The sequence below is a fragment of the Cimex lectularius genome, unplaced genomic scaffold, assembly GCF_000648675.2.
Source record: "Cimex lectularius strain Harlan isolate CLEC.00 unplaced genomic scaffold, Clec_2.1 scaffold69, whole genome shotgun sequence".
Taxonomy (NCBI): Eukaryota; Metazoa; Arthropoda; class Insecta; order Hemiptera; family Cimicidae; genus Cimex; species Cimex lectularius.
The window spans coordinates 741662-761212 of record NW_019392630.1 but is presented as its reverse complement, the minus strand read 5'-3'; the positions used below and the strand labels follow the sequence as shown (position 1 = coordinate 761212).

Sequence of the window (19551 nt, the reverse complement as noted above, 5' to 3'; positions counted from 1 at the left end):
ACTATTCGATTTCTCAATTTTGAAAAGAGTGACCGACTTTTTTTCTTTGGCGTTCTGTGTTTAATGGACTAGTTGAATGTCGCACAATAAACCCATTTTCTTATTGCCTAGTTAACATCCTGTTGTCTTAAAGACTCGCAATGTTTCTTTTAATTGACGAGCCGGTTAAAAACAAAACGGTTCCTTAAATACTTTAACTCTTTTCAAGTTTAGGAAGGCATTCTTTGTAAATACCAAGGCAGAAAAGAAAAAGCAGAAACATTCCTTAACACTAATCAAGTGAGCCACTCTTCTGCCAAGGAGGCATTTTTCTTATTTTTAAACCTGACGATCATTTGATCCTGTTTTGTATTGGGCCTATTCATTTCAGATAACTCATGAATTAATGGTTCAAAATGTTCAAGTTTGAGAACAAACACACAGAGAAAGAGAAAGAAAGAAAGAGAGAGAGAGAGAGAGAGAGAAACAGAGAGAGAGAGAGAGAGAGAGAGAGATGATAGTACCAAGTTGTTAGTAGATCTTAATTGTGCTAATTTAGAACATCAATTATTTCAATTACTCTTTAAAAGTTATTTATGCTGTACAACATGTTCTTCAAATATGACGTTTAAGAACTTGCAAAATAAATGAAATATTAAAAACTCACACCATGACTTTAAGATTGACTATGTGGTTCAACTTTCCTGATTCAGTAATAAGTGATCTACACATGTGCACACACAACACACGGGGAAAGAGAGAGAGAGAGAGAGAGAGAGAGAGAGAGAGAGAGAGAGAGAGAGAGAGAGAGAGGAGGGTGTAGTTAGTTAATCTTAATATCCCAATTTTGCTAAGTTAGTACACTAATTATTTGAATTAGGCTTTAAAAATTTTAAAATAAATTGCTCGTTTGTTATGTTGCTAAACACTATCTTCAAATATGACATATATGAACTAGAAAAATATATGCAATATGAAAAAGTAAATGTATGAAAATGAAAATATTAAAAACTCCACATCTGAACATATTTCAGTCTCCATGACCTTAAAATTGACTATGTTGTTCAACTTTCCCGATTTCAGTAATAAGTTATAAACAACCAATAACATTAAATTGCATAATTAATAATGACCTACACATATCGGACACATATAGAGGGGAAAAAAAGAGAGAGAGACGATAGTACAGAGCTGTTAGTTGTCCCTAATTGCAGTAAGTTAGTATATTAATTATTTGAATTTGTATTTAAATTTTAATCTTCTTATATAACATGCATAAACTTGAAAATTATATTAAATATAAAGAACTCCATAGGAACATCTTCCAGTTTCCATAACCTTAAGATTAACTTGGACTTTCCTAATTTTTGTGCTTGATAAAATTTCGCCATTTTTTAAATATTACGGACTATAAAACAGGTCCTATAGTTAGTCCAAAATCCTGTCTTTTATAATAAGCACGATAATATGACAGATTATTAAATACGCGATGACATAATGTATTGTCATAACTGCAACGGTACTGGGACTCGTCTCATCGCTAAATCCGAGCTAAAAGCACCCTTCAGAATTAGTTGCAGTCGAAGCTGCCCGTACGTGACGTACCGGCTTAAACATGCTGGCGTTACAAATTGAAAGAATACATAGCGAGATCACGGTTGGCCGTTCATTTCTACGTAAAAAGTATGAACAAAGGCATCGTACTAACGGACAAGACGTCAGCCTTATTAAAAGCCCAGAAAGCAATTACAGGCCGATAGTGAGATATGGTGGCCAGTCTCTAGGCGGGGAAAGGACGCGGCGGATCGCATGTCCAAGTAGATGACTGCCTGCAAAGCATAATACTCCGTTACACCATTAACTCTTTATCTATAAGTGGTTCAGTACGTAAGACTTCCAACGTTTACGTGTTTGTCTCTTCATCCTTATTAACCATATTTGCCACCAACAGAGCAAATAATAGAAAATATATTCATTTTTAGTATATGATCAATTTACAATGTGCTAGAAGGCTGTAGAATCTAGGTTTAAACAGTTGACAATGTAAAGCTTATTCTGCGAGTTGCGCTGTAGATATGCCAAAAGACGATTAAGATTGTGTGATTGTTTTTACTGGTTTTTGTTTATAAACATGTTTTCGTTTGCTGTCTCCCCCCATTGCAGAAATTACAATGGAGGTTCAATGGACATAGGTCGTGAGTGTCATTTTGCTATTTTCAAAACCGTTGACGTTCGTGCCCGACGTTTGCCTTAATTTCCGCATGACCCGGAAGGCACGATGACCTTCCTCCCGGCTAGGCCGACTCCTTTCGGCACGGCGACAAATTTTGCTTCACTTTCACGGTGAATCGATGAAATGACACTCTGTGATGACAGGCCCGAACGCCGAAAATTTTACGGCCTGAAAAATGACGGCCGATTTACAATAAAAGATTTCAAACGAATCAAATCTTTGACCTCCAACCTTACGAACACAAATAGAATTATCTGTTTAATTAATTAAATTATAAATATTTCGTCTTTTTCGTAGCATACCTCAGAACACCATACGGCCTAAGGTTGTAACCTTTAGAAATTCTTTGATTTTAAAGTAATTATTGTATAGTTTTGAAAAGGAGATTGACACTCTTACAACGGTACTAGGTAGGTGGTTAGTTTTTTGACTGAGCTCTATCACGTCCTCACATTGGACACAGGGACCTCTAGCCGGCCTGACCCGCTACCTTCCCGGCTAAACCCAATTCTCTACAGGGCTTATAATCCGAATTATCCTTGCCTCGACTCTTTATGCGTCACTTTTTGCTATCCTCGGCATGAAGAACCGTTTGTGGTATTATTTCCGCATTAAAAAATTCGAGTACAACGAGAGGAAGGTCAAAACGAAGGATTCATAAAAGGCTATCCTTTCATAGACCCGTGGTAATCTTTGAATAAAATATTGCAAAATTATTAAAATAGAGAACATTTATAACAAGCCTAATAATATAAAGCAAGAATTTACAAAAACAAGTTAAGGCAACAAAATAAGACTCGTCAAACCATTCATCGGATCTGAAATGACATAGCATGCCTATTACATTTGCATTTAGTACAATAAGATTTTTTTTTTCCAAAATTCATTATAAAAATAATTTCAGATCTGCCAACTACAATAATGGAAGTGGTGAATGCGATATGTCAGAAATGGACAGGCTGACAGTCGCCGGCTCTGGGGCGTTTGTTTCTGGCCAAGGGTATGACTACCTTGAAAATAACTGCGTTGAAGAACCAGTCAAACTGTGCGAATTCAAAAAGCTAAGTGGAAGAATCTTGAAGACTGTCGATTCTGTCTATCAAGAAGTAGACTCTCTTGAGGAATGCAAAGATCTCTGTCTCAACTCTCCGTTTAGATGCCATTCTTATGATTATGGAGACACTGGCGAATCCGTATGTCGTCTAAGCCACCACTCCAGGGCCACTCTTGCAGATATTCAAGTAAATATTTACATTTCTTTAATTGTAAATTATTGATAAGAAAGTTTAAATAATTTGTTCACTGAATAGGATCCTTATTTGGATGTTCCTGAGGCATCAACTTATGAACTGTCAGCCTGTTACAATGTCAGTATTGACTGCCGCTCAGGAGACATGGTCGCCAGGATTAAGACGAGCAAACTTTTCAATGGAAAGATCTATGCTAAAGGAAGCCCGAACTCCTGCGTTTCAGATGTTAAGGCCAGTCTGGACTTTGAACTGCACATGGCCTATGATGACATCGAGTGTAATGTTAAACACCAGGGCTTAGGTCGTTACATGAACGACGTGGTAATCCAGCACCATGACACAATTGTCACCTCTTCAGATCTTGGTCTTGCTGTTACTTGCCAGTATGATCTAACGAACAAGTCCGTTTCGAACGAAGTGGACCTCGGTGTCCAGGGAGACGTCAGGCCAGCTCTTACAGAAGAAGTTATAGTAGACTCGCCCAATGTCGCTATGAAGATCACAGACAGAAGAGGAGAAGAGACTTTGCCTTCGGCCCAAGTTGGAGACCCGTTGGCACTCAAATTTGAAATTCTAGACAAGAATTCGCCCTATGAAATATTTGTCAGAGAGCTTGTGGCTATGGACGGCATTGATAGCAGCGAAATAGTACTCATCGACTCTGATGGATGCCCTACTGACCACTTTATCATGGGACCTCTTTATAAATCTGCCGATTCCGGGAAGGTGTGTATATCTGATATACTAAAAGAATTACTGCTACTTTGAAAAATTAACATTCACAACATTATTTTTCATGATTAATGATTTTTTTTTATAAATCCTTCAAAATTTAATCTTCTTGTACTTGATTTTATGTTATTTTTTGTTAATACAAGTTGTGTTTATTAGGTATTAACAAATTTTAAGGGCAAGTAATATTGTCATAGAATGAACTATCCTTCAAAATATTATATCCTACCCCTCTGTTTTAAGCTAACAACTTTTTTCTTTTTTAGGTTCTCTTGTCATACTTTGATGCTTTTAAATTCCCATCTTCTGAGGTTGTGCAATTCCGAGCCCTTGTCACTCCTTGCATGCCAACATGCGAACCTGTACAGTGTGACCAAGAGGATGCATCGGGTGAGCTGAGATCTGTCAATTCATTCGGAAAGAGGAGGCGAAGGAGGAGAAGCACCGAACCCAGAGAGGACCTCCTGCTTGTACAGAGCATTCAAATTACTGATAAATTTGGATTCAACAAACGAAACTCGTCCCAATCGAAAGAACCTTCGACAGTGTTTATGGCGAGCACAAATGGATCTCAGAGCGAGTACTGCCTCAACCTAGCTGGACTCATCATTTCAACGGTTGTATTCTTGGGCGTTCAGATGGCTATAATAGTCGCATGGGTTTTCGTTTGGTCTAGAAAAAGACAATCAAAGATGTACCATGACTCAACCTCAACAATCAGCATCCCAGCAAGAACAGACAGTCTTTGTAAACTTTATGACACAGGCTATGCCAGGAGATTCTAGTGCCATCCAAAATACCGTTGTCATTAGTCTAGGAATCTTTTAATACATAAATTATAAAAACAAATCCACAAAACAGTTCGGGACAATACAGGTAATTTAAAAATGCTGTTTGTAAATAAAAGGTTTTATGCAGTGTCCTTTCTTAAAAAAAAAAAAATTTAAATGAACTAAGTATTGATCCAAACAATATAGGTTTAGTGAAAATTCTCTTAGATTAAGTATAGGTTTCTCTTGAAAATATGTAATGTAAAATTGTTAATTAAAACAGATCATTACTTAGTACTTTAGGTTAGTTCACTGCATAATAAACCAATTAAATTAAAGGAAGGGTCTTGACAATTGGTCATTTGTGCATTAATTTCTTAATATTGCAGTTTCATGAATGCCAAACCCTACCGATAATTTGGTTCCGGTGGTAGATTTTTAAAGAATGCCAAGACTTAAAACTATTTAACTTAATTATTTTTATACTATGTCTGTGAAAATTAATTAAGCTTTTAATTTTTTTATTAAATGTAACTGGAGGCAAGGATAACTTTTGAACAAATATTTTAGAGAGTCTGTGATGTGTGAATGTCCTTTTATAATGCTTTTTTTTTAATATTGAAATTCTATTTAATGGTTCGATTCTTGTCCTTGTCTCAAAATGGTCCAGACCAAAATGAAACTTTTGACTGAGACTACATAACCCTGTTTCTATTTATTGCAATAATTAGTTAATTATTTATTTAGGACAAAATTCAATTTTTTATACAAATGTACTCTTTTTTACTACTTGACTATGTAAGTAATAATAAAAGTATTTTAATTTGTGATTTTTTTTTAATATATATAATATATAATTTTAATAAAACCTTGTCTTTTATCTCCTTGATAAAGTTGATCAATTCAAAAAAACCTCGAGTTAAAATTTCTTGAGTGAATGGGTTCCACCAAAATTTTCAATTTAAATTAGAAACTAGAGAAAACTCTCCCGTGTATTTTAATTGTGTAACACATCAATAAATAGAAATTAAAATTGTCAAATTTCCTCTTGATCTGCTAAATGGTCAAATAAAACTCAACTAACTGCTGAATAGAATGTGGAGTTCCTTTCAGGGTTCTGCTAGATGATAAACTTGATCTTGTGACCACTTCGGCTTACCAAATCTGAACGGTTTGGTATGTCGAAAGCTTTTCCACTAGTCAATATCTGTCAGACCAAAACAGCAACCAGAAATACAACATGACCAGAAACAACCAAACTAGAAAAATTCAAATGCTATTTCAATTTTTAGTGTAATATTTTTATCCTGGTATTTCGGGTGTAATCGCTTTGGTATATTTTACTTTTAGGCATATTTTAATCATCATCTCAACCTAAGTGATGTGAGAAGTTGCTCTTACTTTCTCTCTTTTTTTATTTTTTGTTTTTTTTTAATATGAAGGTATATATAATAATATGAACCCCCGGGTTGCCGGATAGTGGGCATAAAAAAGCCCATTTGTAAGTATGTTGGGTTCAAATCCAGCGGACCTGAATTTGACCTGTACTTGCACTGATGAGTGCCGTGAGAGTTTTGAACAATGTCAATGATGAATTGGGATTATGAAAATTATGAATGTTTTTTATAACAGAGCCCAGAACTTTAAGAGCTTCTTTACTGATAATATACTTCTTAAATTCCAACTTGCTATCAAACAAGATTCCCAAGACTTTGACACAGGACACTCTGTTTAGTGAAGTATGAGAGAATTGTGTTGGTAGAACAATTAAAGTAAATTACTGAGCATTACTACAATTTAATTTAAATAGTTAATTTAACACCAGAAACTAAGTTTAACAATAGGTTGCTACAAGAGAAGAGCATCTTGTATTATTTTATAGAGAGGAGAATTTTAAGATCTTCAGTATATAATAGAAAGTATATATAGCAGAAAAAAAGGACTCTAGGTAATTTATAAAGATTAAAAATAATAAAGGGCCTAAATGTGATCCTTGTGGGACTCCAGATGTAAACTGAAATTGGTTTTGATTAAAATGATTTTTTTTTCTTTTTTTAATACGAGGGTATTTCAACTTCAAGGTTATATGAACCCTCGGGGTGCTGGGGTTTTTGAAAAAAAGCCCATTTGTAAGTATGTCGAGTTCGAAAGCAGGGCCACTGAAATCAAACCCAGGACCTTTAGCTTACAGTGATGAGCGCCATGTCAACGCCTAAGCCGTTGTGGCCAGTGACATCCCTTTTCTACAAATTAGAATAATAATAGGAGACAGCACTTAATAAAAATAGAAATATTTTATTGTAAAAAAAAAAAAAAAAACTCCGAGACTAGAACAAAAGCCGCCTAGGAGATTTTGGTACTTCCCACAGCAAATTAGGCATTTTTAATATATATATACACTCACATGCCGTGTTCAAATTTGTAGTAGGATTTATAAGTGGGACATTTTGAATTAATAATAACAATATTGGCAAAAGCTCAAAAATCAATTTAAACCTTTTTATCCTTTCAATTATCAGTGACATTTTTATTACACTCACCTAGAACAAAAGTAAACATCATTTAATATTAATTTTCTGCAATAAAGAAATGAAGCACTCAGATTATTACCTTTAGTCGCAGGTCGGTGGCACCCCACACCCTCGTGGCGAAGTCATTGGAAGCGCCGAGTATAAAACTACCATTCGTGTCAAAATTCACGGACATAACACTTGCATTACTGCCAACAAGCTGGCCTTTCGATTCAGCTAATCCTGAAAAAGTAAAAATACATTTAAAATGATTAAAACCTTAATTTTTTAAAAATAAAAATTAGTTTTTCTGGTTCCATTTTTTCCTTTTAATTACAAATTGAGGATTAATTTGAAATGCATTCAAGACCTAAAATGGCCCACTCACTGGGACTCGCGGCGTTTAAGATGGCGAAATTTTGGCGTCTGGCGTAAGACTTGGTGATTGGGATGATGGGGTGAGAAGCTAGGTGCCAGGAGTCCGGCACCTCGAATATCGGGTACGTTTACATTGATTCCGAGTTTGACCGATTTTTAACTCTGCCGAATATGGCCGTTAACGGGCATACAACCAAAACTAATAGAACGGACTCGGCCGACGAACTCTACCGACGGCCGTTTTATGTTTCATCATATTTTCGTTGTGTTGGGAGAACAATGTATGAAATTCATCTGTTACTCCCTAACCAGAAAAATATTAACCCATTCACGGCTGCTAAACAGCAAGTATTCGGTCAACATTTCGAGAACTCCAATCTCGTCCGTATTTGTATGAAGGGTGACGGAGAACTGACGAAAAATCGGTCTCCAAGGGATTCGGGCCAGTGTAACCGCTTTCGTCGGCAGAAAGGCGCTTTAGGCGTCCAAGCGAGTGAGCCGGGCGTCTTATGACAAAGGTTAGACAAAGTTTGTTTGTTTAATTATTCAATTTGGACAGCCCCTTTGTATCAGTTCTCAAGAAATGGAAGCAGATAAATTGTTTTTCAGTCCTGAAATTTTATTAGAGTTCATTGAGTTCATACAAAAACCTACCGTGCCTATGTTAATAATTTCATGACAGGACGATGTAAACTGAGGCACCAAAGCGAATTGGGGCGTCATCACCGCGAATGGGCGAAGGCGCCAAAAAACCGGCATCTCATAGGCCGGGAGTCTTCAAGAGTGGGGAGGACTTTAAGAACTACAATAAACTAAATAATAATTTGTAAATTAAAATACGTCCGACAGACCTACACAGTAATAATAGACAGGCCAAAATGATCAGTAATGACCAAAATACAATGACTTTTTTCAGTTTAGTCCTTTCTAATCATTTAGTCATGGTCTACCTACCCTTGTTTTGGCCAGGTGACTTTCAGCTTATCATTAGTTTCAATGGTGTTAGTGTGATCAATGATAAAACAGACCCAGCATCGAAACACGCTCCAAAACTATCAGGAGATCAGAAACTGTCATCAAAGATCAGAAATGACCAAAGTACAATTAAGGTGAGTAAAAGAATTGTAAGCTAGTCTCTCTGTCTTAGAATAAATTGTAGTTGTTAAAATAAAAAAATTAGCTTAACCACACAGAATTAGCTATAAACTGGATGGGGCGATCACCCGGATGGGAACTACTTGACGCCCCCACAATTCTAGGAAACATAACTGCAATAATTAAGCAGTTGGTCAAAGAGTGTCGTAGCACAGACAGGAGCAACGTGACGTTTCTCATAAACAAGGAAAACCTAGCCCTGCAATAATTACCCAGTTGGTCATAAAAATAACAAAGATGAAGGGTGTCACAGACCCAGACAGGAACCACAGGATGTTTCCCACAAACCTGGAAAATACAAAGATCGAATTGTAGGACAACTGATCAAATAAATAACTAACATCGAGATATTTAGTGCTAAAGAGTTGTCACAAGGCCAAAAACATGGGACATAGAAAATTAGGGTCACGTCAACCAGGTGCACATCACCTGTTCGCTGGTCACTCCCCCGACTTTTAACTTTCCTTTCCACTCTTACACCGGTAGATAAACTGGTACATAAAGGGATGAATTGGTAATCAAAAATTGGTCTAGTCCAAGGGCTCATGCCAGTGAGTCTAGACCAGTGGTTCCCAAACTTTTTTTATAAAAATTACAAATTTAAAAAAACGTTTTGTTGAAGAAGTATTTTTGAAATTATAAATATATATAAATTATAATATTAATTACTTTTGTTTAAAATAAAATGTAAAAACATTAATGACTTGGATGAATGTGATGAGATGTTATGAGTGTATAATTTCTAATCGGTTTCTTTCTTTTGTGATGAGGTTTATAACGGCACTGAATCCACTTTCTACCAAATAGAAAGACGGGAAAGCAGTTAACAACTTCTGTACAATAACCCATAATGCAGGATATAAAATTGGGATCTGTTTTTGTAAACAGAATTTGTGGCATCCTTGTTCAAACATTGGTTTAAGTTCCTCATTTGTGGACATTTCAATAAGCTGCTCCTGTATTAGTACGGATTCATCTGTGTTTGGGATGTGAGTTTGTCCTTGCGCAAAAGGGTTCAACACGAAGTCAGGAATATCCAAGTGAAGAATTTCTTCAAATCTTTGGTTAAGGTCTGTATGAAGACCCGTTAAGTGTTGACAGTAAGCAAACAACTTCATCTCTAATTTGCAATTTCAAAAGATTTGAAACAGAGCATTCTCCTCTTCCCACATTTTGTTTGTAAAGAAAAAGTTTTGCAACAAACGCAGATATTACGCTTTTAGTTTTGATTAAATTTAATTGGTCACCTTGTAGTTTCAAATTAGTTTCGTTAAATTTGGCAAATAAATCAGACATATAGGCTGTGTCATTTTTTGAGTTAATTAAATTATGTTGTAAATCATTGTCTTTGGTTTCCAGGAATTCCAACACTGAATCAAAGAGCATCTAAAATCAATTTAAACATGCACTTTTAGATAACCAACGTACTTCTGTTTTATATTATATTATTTTATATTATTATTTATATTATATTATTTTATATTAAACCTTGTGCGGACCCCCTGACGTTGTTCAGAGACCCCCAAATCAATTTTAATTTTCCCGGACCCCCTGAATGATATCGGGGACCCCTGGGGGTCCATAGGGACCACTTTGGGAATCCCTGGTCTAGACCAATGGCCCAAATCAGTGAACAGTCGACTCCATGAGTCAATCTGGAAGAGAAGCAGCCATACTCCATCTGGAACTCATCAAGGGGACTCAGCCAGCCAAAGCTATTGACTCATTGGATCAAGTCAACAGTCCAGAAACCGAAAAGGCACTGATAATGTTGTGATCGTGGCAAGCTTTGATTGGGTTGAATCCCTTTGTTAATCGATTCATATATTAGAGTTGTGGCTGACTTATTAAATTAATTAGGATTTTGTTGTGGTTGTGTACCTTAAAAAGGGGAACTGTGTTCAAATAAATGTTTGAGAATATCTGGTTTATTAAATTCTCAAATCTCACCTTCCCTACACAAAAATAAGTAGCGAGGTGCTTACACCGACTACTCTCTTATCACTTAGAGAAAAGCAAGCAAATGTGGGGATTGTTCGGCCGTCATGCCATCTTTGCCATTTACACAATTATCGTTTGAAGAGTTAAAATAAAATTTATTTTATGTTTCCAACAAATTAAATTAAATCATGGAAATATTCTATGGCTAACCCAGTTTGGCTAGCTTCCTCTAATCCCTGGTGATAGCAATCTGTGGATTTCAATTGGCAAAAGTCTTTTATTTCAGATTTTTTCTTCAAGTACAATGCTTTTCACTTAAACAAGTATCCAAGGTCTATACTAAAACATTGGGTGTCGTAGAAGTTTGACTCCATCCATTTCAGAAAATTTTGTCTTTGTATGTTGGAAATTTAGCAAATGCCTAACTAAAATATTTTGCTTCAGATATTCATCACATTAAGACTTAAAATTGGCAGAACACCTTCAAACTCATTCCAAGTTTAAAAATAAAAAATGTAAAACACTGAGAAAAGCATGGTAATTTTGTACGATTGAAAGCTGAACTTTAAATCTATCCATTGTCCTGATTTGTAAGATTCACACCAGTAAAGCCCTTTTTCTTTTATTGCATGTTTACAAAGATTTATTGACCAAATTATTGCATGCAGTACAAATTATTAATATGTTTTATAGGGTAAAGTAGCAGAGCCATACAACTTCCTCATGCAAGCAGTGCATGTAAAGATTTAATTTTATATAAATTAAGTTTTCAATTTATCACATTGATTGTGTGAAAAATTATCATGCAAAAAACCTCAAAGCATTGAATTAATTCTTAATGAAATATAATATACAATAAATAAGTAAATGTCTTTGGTATTTAATATATGTAACTATATGTATATTAAGAGTAAGATCATACTTCTACAGGATCATTTCTGTAGTAGATCTTCACAAAATCCGGCTACAACAGACAAATATATGTATTTGTTGCGCACAATAAATAAATATATAAAGATTTGTTGCAGGTAGTAATTCTCGGATTTTGGAGAACCTGGCATGTTCTAACATGTGATCAGCTTGACGCGGTTTGAGTACATGTGAAACTTTTACTAGCTTGCGTAAGTAATAATTTACACTTGACTGTGACAATCCTAACTTGTTTGACATTCTTCACTTGAGCTTATTTATGATCGGCAACATTGGAAACCCATAAAGCCTCACTGTTCAATATCAAAGTTCTCACCCTAAATCTGGCTCTCTTATAACACAACTTTCAAAATTTTTCACAAAAGAATCTCCACTCTACTTTAAATTCACAAAATGCATGTTTACACTGGCAGTAAATTTTCTTCTCCAATAATGTCACAATGTTGTTACTAAAATTTCATACTTAAAAAAAAATAGTAAGCTTAATTTTCTTTTCTTTTTTTAATTAAAGACAGTAAGTGTTACAATAAGATGACAAAGAGGGGAAAAAGGTTGGTTTTTTACACTCCCTTTTAATATGTTTTATTCTTAAAAAAAAATAATAATAATAAGTTCAAGCCAGTTAAAGTATACCTTTTGATATATCCCAAAGTTTTACTTTTCGATCAGTACCTCCAGTGGCAACAATTTTATCAACGGGACTCCACTTAACAGCACTGATTTCACTTTCATGAGCATCCTGAAAATTAAAAAAACAAAAAGTTTTTAATATGCTATTACACATTGAGTCTTACTATTGAAATTTTATTTTTTCTGAATATATTATCAAATATGTATTTGATATTTTTTTATATTTATATCATATTTTTCTTATATGATAAAACGTTTTGCAACAGCAGAGGTAATGTCAACCCCGGAGATGTGTTTTTGGAAAAAGCCCATTTGCAAGTATGATAATTTTGAATCTCAGTTGCCCTGAATTTGAACATGGGACCTTTACAGCGATGAGTTGCCGTGTCAATGCTTTAACTGTTTCTGCCACCGACACCCTCAAGGCAACTTTATATTGTTAAAATATTGGGTTGTCCGGAAAATAATGCAGGATTTTAAGTTTTCATTAAAAAAAATCTATATCAAATATTCTGTTTACGTTTACAGGATTACTCATTTGTATGAATGTCAACACTTATTAATCCTCTTCCAAATGATATTGTTTGTTTACCTCTGTAGCANATGGGAAATTATTTTGATTAAAGAACATTGCTTTAAAGTAACTAGTTTCTTTTTTTTTGTTTAATACCAAAATCCTGCATTATTTTCCGGACAACCCAATATTTTTCTTGACTCTAATTCAAAACCAGTTTCATTTCTTATAAGCTTTTGCACGTAACACAATGCAAACAATTTATTTATGATAATGTAGTTTTTATAAGCGAGTGACAGATATTGACAGCACTTACAAAGCTGATAGCGACAGTTGTTGGCACGGCAGATTTATCAGGTATTGCACTATCGGGTACGTAAGGTTCAAGTGGGATAGATTTGGAACTCTCTTTGGCTGCCTCTTCTAATTCTTTTTGAATCTTTGCATATCGTTTCCTGAAAATTAGCAGACCAATGATAGGTCGATTGTAATGGAATTGCAACAAAAAATACAATCCTTGAAAACAAAAAAAGGAAGAAGTGAACTAACTTTGATTTTATTTTCCACCCAAACATATAGTGGTAATGTGGAAGTAGCTTCCTGTAAAATCGTGAGGGAAAAAAATCAAAGCAATTTTATTAAAAGTGAGAGGAAAACCTAAATGATTTCAATACTGAAAATTTGAGTGCTGTTGAAAAAAAAAGCAAAACAAAGGGTTAAACAAGAAACATCATGCAGACATGCATTAAATATATTATTCTTTTCTTTTACTTGAGAAAGTTGTCATTTTCCTCATTCATTTTTTCTGCATCTTTAGATTTATATTTCATCAAACGATCGACCAGCTGTGCATTTTCTTCCTATAAAAATTAAGTCAAATATCAGATCGCTTAAGAAACAAACAATCAAAATTAATTTATATCAAATGTTACCTGATATTTCCTCAATTTTTCTTCCAGCTGTGAATAGGCGAGCTGTAATGCAGTGTGTTCATCCCTTATTAACTGGTTAGCATTTTGAAGCTCTGATTTTTCTGCCATATGCCTTACAATGTCATTAAATAGTTGTGTGTTTTTTGCTACCGCTTCCGTTAAACTGTAAAGAAAAAAATTGATGAATAATGAAAAGAAAAGAAAAATTAGAAGACACTCACTTCTGTTCGACCTTTTTTAACATGGCCTCTTTCTCTTTGACCTGTCTGTTCAAGTCGACAACCATGTGCATGTTATCTCCTCGAGCCTTGTGTAGTTCAGTCAGTTCCACCTGCTGGGCCATCAGCTTGCTCTCAAGTAGGGAAATCCTCTGCTCAGCAGCTCGATTGGTACCATCGGTACCTCCAGCCGCACCCTCCCTGATGAGATTTTCATTCTCTTGTCTGAGTTCATTTTGAACCTCGAACAATCTATTATCTAGAAAAAAAGAGAGGAACTTTACAAAATTGAAAATTATACAGAGAAATATCAATGGACAATAAATATAAAAATAATTTTGAAATAGATTTTCAAAAATCTACTTTTCTAATTCTAAAAAAATGAATGAATGAAGAAAAAGAACAAAAACCGGAATGGTTGTCCAAAAAAATAATAATTTACTTCCCTTTCAAATTAATTAGTGTTACGTTATAATTTATAGGTCATACATAAGGACACTTAACACATCATCTTGGTTATTTAAAAGAATACATTTTATTTAATTTGTGATAGGTTTTCTCTTGTAGAATTTTACTGGTACTAATTCAGCAGTTTAAATTTATTGTAATTAGTTTTCACAAAAACAATTTAATTTTTTTTAAATAATTTTAAAAAGTGAGGGATTTAGAACATCTAAGTATGGTGGAAATAAAAGAAAAAAACTTCTGAGTAATTAAGATTTAAATAATGATTTTTCATGTTAATCTTCTGCTGAATAAACACAAGAGAAGTCTGATAAACAAATGAGGCCATTGCCATTTTTAAATTAAACAATTTTGAACAAAATTAGTGATGCTTTTAACTAATAAGTTTATTTGTCAATGTACATATTATCTATTAAATTATGTAATAAATAATTTTACTATATTGAGAGATTTCCCCTTGAGGTCTGCAGTGTTATGAAACAGTAGAATATCATTTTATTAAATACATACAAATATGTAATTAAATTTTGAAATTATATGAGCTTTTAGCAAGTTTTACTTCATATTAGTTTGGCCTTTTAGTGTATCAAAAATATTTTTAGAAAAGTATGCATAACAATTAAAATATTTTTACAGCAGAACTGTCTAAGAAGTACATTGGACTGTTGCTAGTCTCAAAGAATATAACAAGTTGGTGCTCTTTTTACGGTTACCTGCCATAGAAGGAAATTAATTAGCTGATCAGGCTATAGTAAAGTAGCTAGAGAACGTGTCAACATAGAATCAGATGTCATTTCTATAAAAGCAAAATATACTCAAACTGGGAAGAAATATGGGCAAACATAACAAATAAAGTTGAGTGAGATCAAAGCCACTATATCATGGCTTTCTTGTTGTTGAAAAAGAGTACAATTAACGTTGAAACATATTTTAACTGATAATTATAAAGCATTGAGGATGCAATGCTCTTTGTCAAATAATCTTGCTTATATATTGCGGATAATGCAGGGAATACCTATATTAATTTATTGAATAAAATATGAAGTTTTTTTTCACTAGGTTCACAAGGATTATGCAGCCCACAAATCTCAAGTACTACATACGCACTAAATTTCAAACTAAAATCATTTCATTAGTGCAAGAGGCTACTTTACTACAGCCTGATCAGCTAATTAATTTCCTTCTACAGCAGGTAGCCATAAAAAGAGCACCAACTTGTTATATTCTTTGAGACTAGCAACAGTCCAATGTACTTCTTGAACAAGTCTGCTGTAAAAATATTTTAATTGTCATGCATACTTTTCCAAAAATATTTTTGATAGACTAAAAGGCCAAAATAATGTGAAGTAAGGCTTGCTAAAAGCCCATATAATTTTCAAAAGCTGTTTGTATGGTGGTCCTGCTGAGGGTGGCACTCTCCCCCTGTTAATGGTCGCTTGCATACTAGTATAAAAGAAAAATATTGTTTGATGTCAAGACAAACATAAACTAAATGGTTGACAGCCTTTAACATCATTTTTTTAAACAATTAAATTAAAAGGAATGCCATAAAGGATATCAGTACATAGTTGTAAAAGCAAGGGAAGGAAGATCAAATAGCTGACCACAAATTGAGTTTTATGAGAAATCACTTTTCTCTTGCCTAAGAATTTTTTTTTTCAAAATTATTTTTCTGTAGTTCTAAGTAGTTGTATCGATAGTTCTATAATTTTCTTCAATATTTTTAAATATCAACTTTAAACAATGGCAAATAGCCTCTACACTTCCCGATGCACCAGTTGCATACTTATTGTATCATTAATCGGAAACATCCATATCTTTTGTCGATGAAAAATAATTTAAATAATCAATAATAGCCCTGACATGATTTACAATATTTATTTTTTGTACTTTTTAAAGATAGGTCAATAAAAATCTTCATTGGGACGTCTTCGTCTCTCAGAAAAGGCAATCCGATTCCGTAAATTGAACCCCAATTAACAGTATCGCATTGACGAACAGTAACTCGGTCAAGTGTCACGGTGAAAAAAAATATATATATCAAGACAAGTGGGCTGTCAACAAGTTCAAAGTTGGAAACCTTAAAACAACATTCCATACCAAAATGAAAAGATTTTTGAAAATGAAAAGTACAAAAATCGGAAATATTCTCCAGTCTTTTGAACTGACGAAAAACGCAGCCATTTTTATCAACAAAACCTAATTTTTTCTTTGAGATTATTTCTATAATATCTTTAAATCGCTTACTTCAAAAACGTAAACCACGAAATAGTAAAATGGTATAGTTTCCGTTTTCGAAAAGTTTAATGTGGAGATAATTATTAATAACAATTGTATCAATAGTGGGTCGATACAACTGCCTGACAGATCACAAAAAGGATAAGCAGCACAATTTTATTTTTGAAAACGCTACACATCAAAGCCATTGTTGGTGTCACAGTCATTCTGGGCGCCATGTACTTTGGTTGGTCAGGGTCATAAGCAAGGAGAGACTCTTTCCTTGGGAATTTAGCTTGAGTTTTGTCTTCTCGTCTTTTCTAATACCAAAAGCGGTAACATTGCCCCCTCCGTAACTTGGAACATCGAGAAAGTTGTGGAGGATTAAGCTTAAAATTCAGATGACAAGGAAGTCTCTTACTTAAGCAGCGGAAAAGAAAAATTGGTATAACGTAGTTTAATCTTTTTTCAAAACTTACTCACAATTTGTTGTTTCCAATGATAGGGATATCACGCTTAAAGCTCATCGTCAGGTTGTAGGATTTACAACTACGTTTCTCGACAAGACTTGTGGTTGTAAATCCTTCAACTTGATGATGAGCTTTAAGCTTGAAATCCGGACGTCGAAAACGACAAACTATGAGTAAGATCCAATTTTTAAAAAATGAAACAACATACTCACCCCACCTTCATCATCTGTATTAACGGTACTCTTTAATTATAGAAAACAAGAAAAATCCACCATTGGGGAAAATGAATTGCATAAAAATAGTTAATACAGAAGCCATTTTATGATTTACCTAAACAAAATTGTGGATCATAGCTCAAAACATTTTTATTACCAACTTTATCGAGAATTTAGAGGTTCTGAATGCCGCAAACAACCTAATGTCCGAGTAAAGGTCTCTAAATTTTTAGCTTAAATATAAGTGCGTGTACTTTGATTTTCAATTTTAATTTTAAACTAAAGAAGAACAATTTTAAAGCTTTCAGAAAACAACAAATAGTTTAAACAACTTTTTTTACGACCTTGCACACTTCAGCTTTCGAATTCCCCTACAAGGTAAACAACGAAACTTCGACTTGCCTCATATATTAAATCTTTGAAATCTACCTTCGGTCACTGGAGAAATTTCGGTGCTTATATTTAAAAAAAAAAAACACGTTTGTTTGTGCCCGATCACTAGTTTTATCATGTAAAAGCGTCCGATTCTCGCATTTGTCACGTGCGGATGTGTGTCCGAGTCCGGACTTAACAAAAATCAAAGAAAAAGCTTTTGAACTTAAAAGGGTTATACAGAGCAGACTGCATCTGGAAAGGCTTCCCTTGCAGAACTCGACAGCAAATAATGTGATTGTAGTTCAGCAAAACAAAACGTCGAGATCTGGTCATGGGAAAAATGGGCCCAGGAAGAAGGTAGAGGAAAAACTGTTTCATTCAAAAATGTAAATGTTCCAGTTGGAAAACTGTTTCATCAGCTGAATCCCTCTTTCCACTACAAAATGGGAGTTCAATTAAATAAAGACTTCTGGAACATTTGACTCCCACAGCTGGGAGAATCTGACCACTTTCTCTGTAGGTAACTTCATCTCACACAGAAGACTGTTAGGCACATTGCCCTCTGGAGCGATGCGATAGTGATGCAACATGAAGCGATTTTTAATAATAAAAGGAGCGAAGTGACAAGTGATACGATATCATAGTACCTTTTTAAGTAAACTGTTATGTAGGCTGATCATGTGGCCTTACTGGCACTCTCCTTTGGTCTATAATGAACGAAGAATATTCCTCGGTTAATATAAGCACGTTTTAAATTTGCCCTCGTTCGTTAATTAGAATACACTTTATCTGTGTGGTGTTTAGTGACCGTTAGTAATGATTATTTGATGATCGTGAAATGCGGTATGGTGTGACGTAGGTTATAGAAAAACATTTTCTTTACCGTGCCAACGTTGAGATCATCTTCATGTTTTCTGCGTAATTGTGTCATTTTTGTGGGTCGGGTTGCGAGTGCGCATTTATCCCAAATCATACATGACGTTTTTATTACCTGTCCTTTTAGATTTCTTAACTACGTAAGCAGTAGTATGGTCGTTTATGATTTCTGTCAGACAGACCAAGATGATCGAAAACGTTTAAGTAACTCGTTACTAAATGTGTAAGGGATTTCTTCTGCTTCTATGCAGAGTCTATCCATTCTGCCGTCATCGATACCAATTTAAATCAGATCAACAATATCGAAAATAACCAAACAGGTTTATCATTCCCCAGACCTCAACCTCAATTTCACAATAATTATTGTTATGAATAGACTTCATATTTAACATATTGTAGTTTGATCAACTCCGATCATTCTGGTCTGCCATCTCCCGTGGTTGGTTAGGGTTATAAGCAGGGAGAGACAATGGACTGACTCCTTCCATGGGAATTTTGCCACATCTCTTCTGGTACTAGCAGCGATGATACCGTCCGTAAATTCGAACTATCAGGAAATTGTGGAGAATTAGTTTAAAACTTAAATGTCAAGTAAGGTTTTAAAAAGCAACCTTGTATATGTGCGATCATCCCTGGAAGAGACCTCCTATGCCCCTAGACCTCTCATGATGATAATCAATATTGCAATAGTGCATTTCTAAATAGAACGTGTGATCGCAACCTCTTTGCAAATTCCTCTTCTTTTACCCGTTAAAAGGACA

General features: G+C 34.5%; 2 protein-coding genes, 1 long non-coding RNA gene and 1 pseudogene across 7 annotated transcripts in view; 3 read left to right on the top strand and 1 right to left on the bottom strand.

Moving 5' to 3' along the window:
* The window catches only part of LOC106670355, a 65086-nt gene extending 59308 nt beyond the window's left edge, over nucleotides 1-5778 (top strand). For both annotated transcript variants that reach the window (XM_014400607.2, XM_014400608.2), the window contains 3 exons: nucleotides 3117-3453; nucleotides 3523-4188; nucleotides 4461-5778. In XM_014400607.2, the coding sequence (XP_014256093.1) occupies nucleotides 3117-3453; nucleotides 3523-4188; nucleotides 4461-4979 (1522 nt within the window). In that variant the 3' untranslated portion in view covers nucleotides 4980-5778. The remainder of the gene's footprint in view (nucleotides 1-3116; nucleotides 3454-3522; nucleotides 4189-4460) is intronic.
* The window catches only part of LOC106670358 (autophagy-related protein 16-1), a 285817-nt gene that overhangs the window by 256876 nt on the left and 9390 nt on the right, over nucleotides 1-19551 (bottom strand). The window contains exons 2-8 of one of the 2 annotated variants that reach the window (XM_014400612.2): nucleotides 14176-14431; nucleotides 13955-14117; nucleotides 13794-13882; nucleotides 13572-13622; nucleotides 13339-13477; nucleotides 12512-12617; nucleotides 7575-7717 (exon numbers count right to left, since the gene is read on the bottom strand). In XM_014400612.2, the coding sequence (XP_014256098.1) occupies nucleotides 7575-7717; nucleotides 12512-12617; nucleotides 13339-13477; nucleotides 13572-13622; nucleotides 13794-13882; nucleotides 13955-14117; nucleotides 14176-14431 (947 nt within the window). The remainder of the gene's footprint in view (nucleotides 1-7574; nucleotides 7718-12511; nucleotides 12618-13338; nucleotides 13478-13571; nucleotides 13623-13793; nucleotides 13883-13954; nucleotides 14118-14175; nucleotides 14432-19551) is intronic. The other variant, XM_014400613.2, reaches the window with a different exon arrangement.
* LOC106670363 overlaps nucleotides 8388-19551 on the top strand; it is a 35848-nt gene continuing 24684 nt past the window's right edge. Inside the window, exons 1-2 of one of the 3 annotated variants that reach the window (XR_001341064.2) lie at nucleotides 8388-8961; nucleotides 11977-12069. This is a non-coding gene — a long non-coding RNA (uncharacterized LOC106670363). The remainder of the gene's footprint in view (nucleotides 8962-11976; nucleotides 12070-19551) is intronic. The other 2 variants (XR_001341065.2, XR_001341066.2) reach the window with 2 other exon arrangements.
* Nucleotides 11861-11952, top strand: LOC112127057 (annotated as a pseudogene).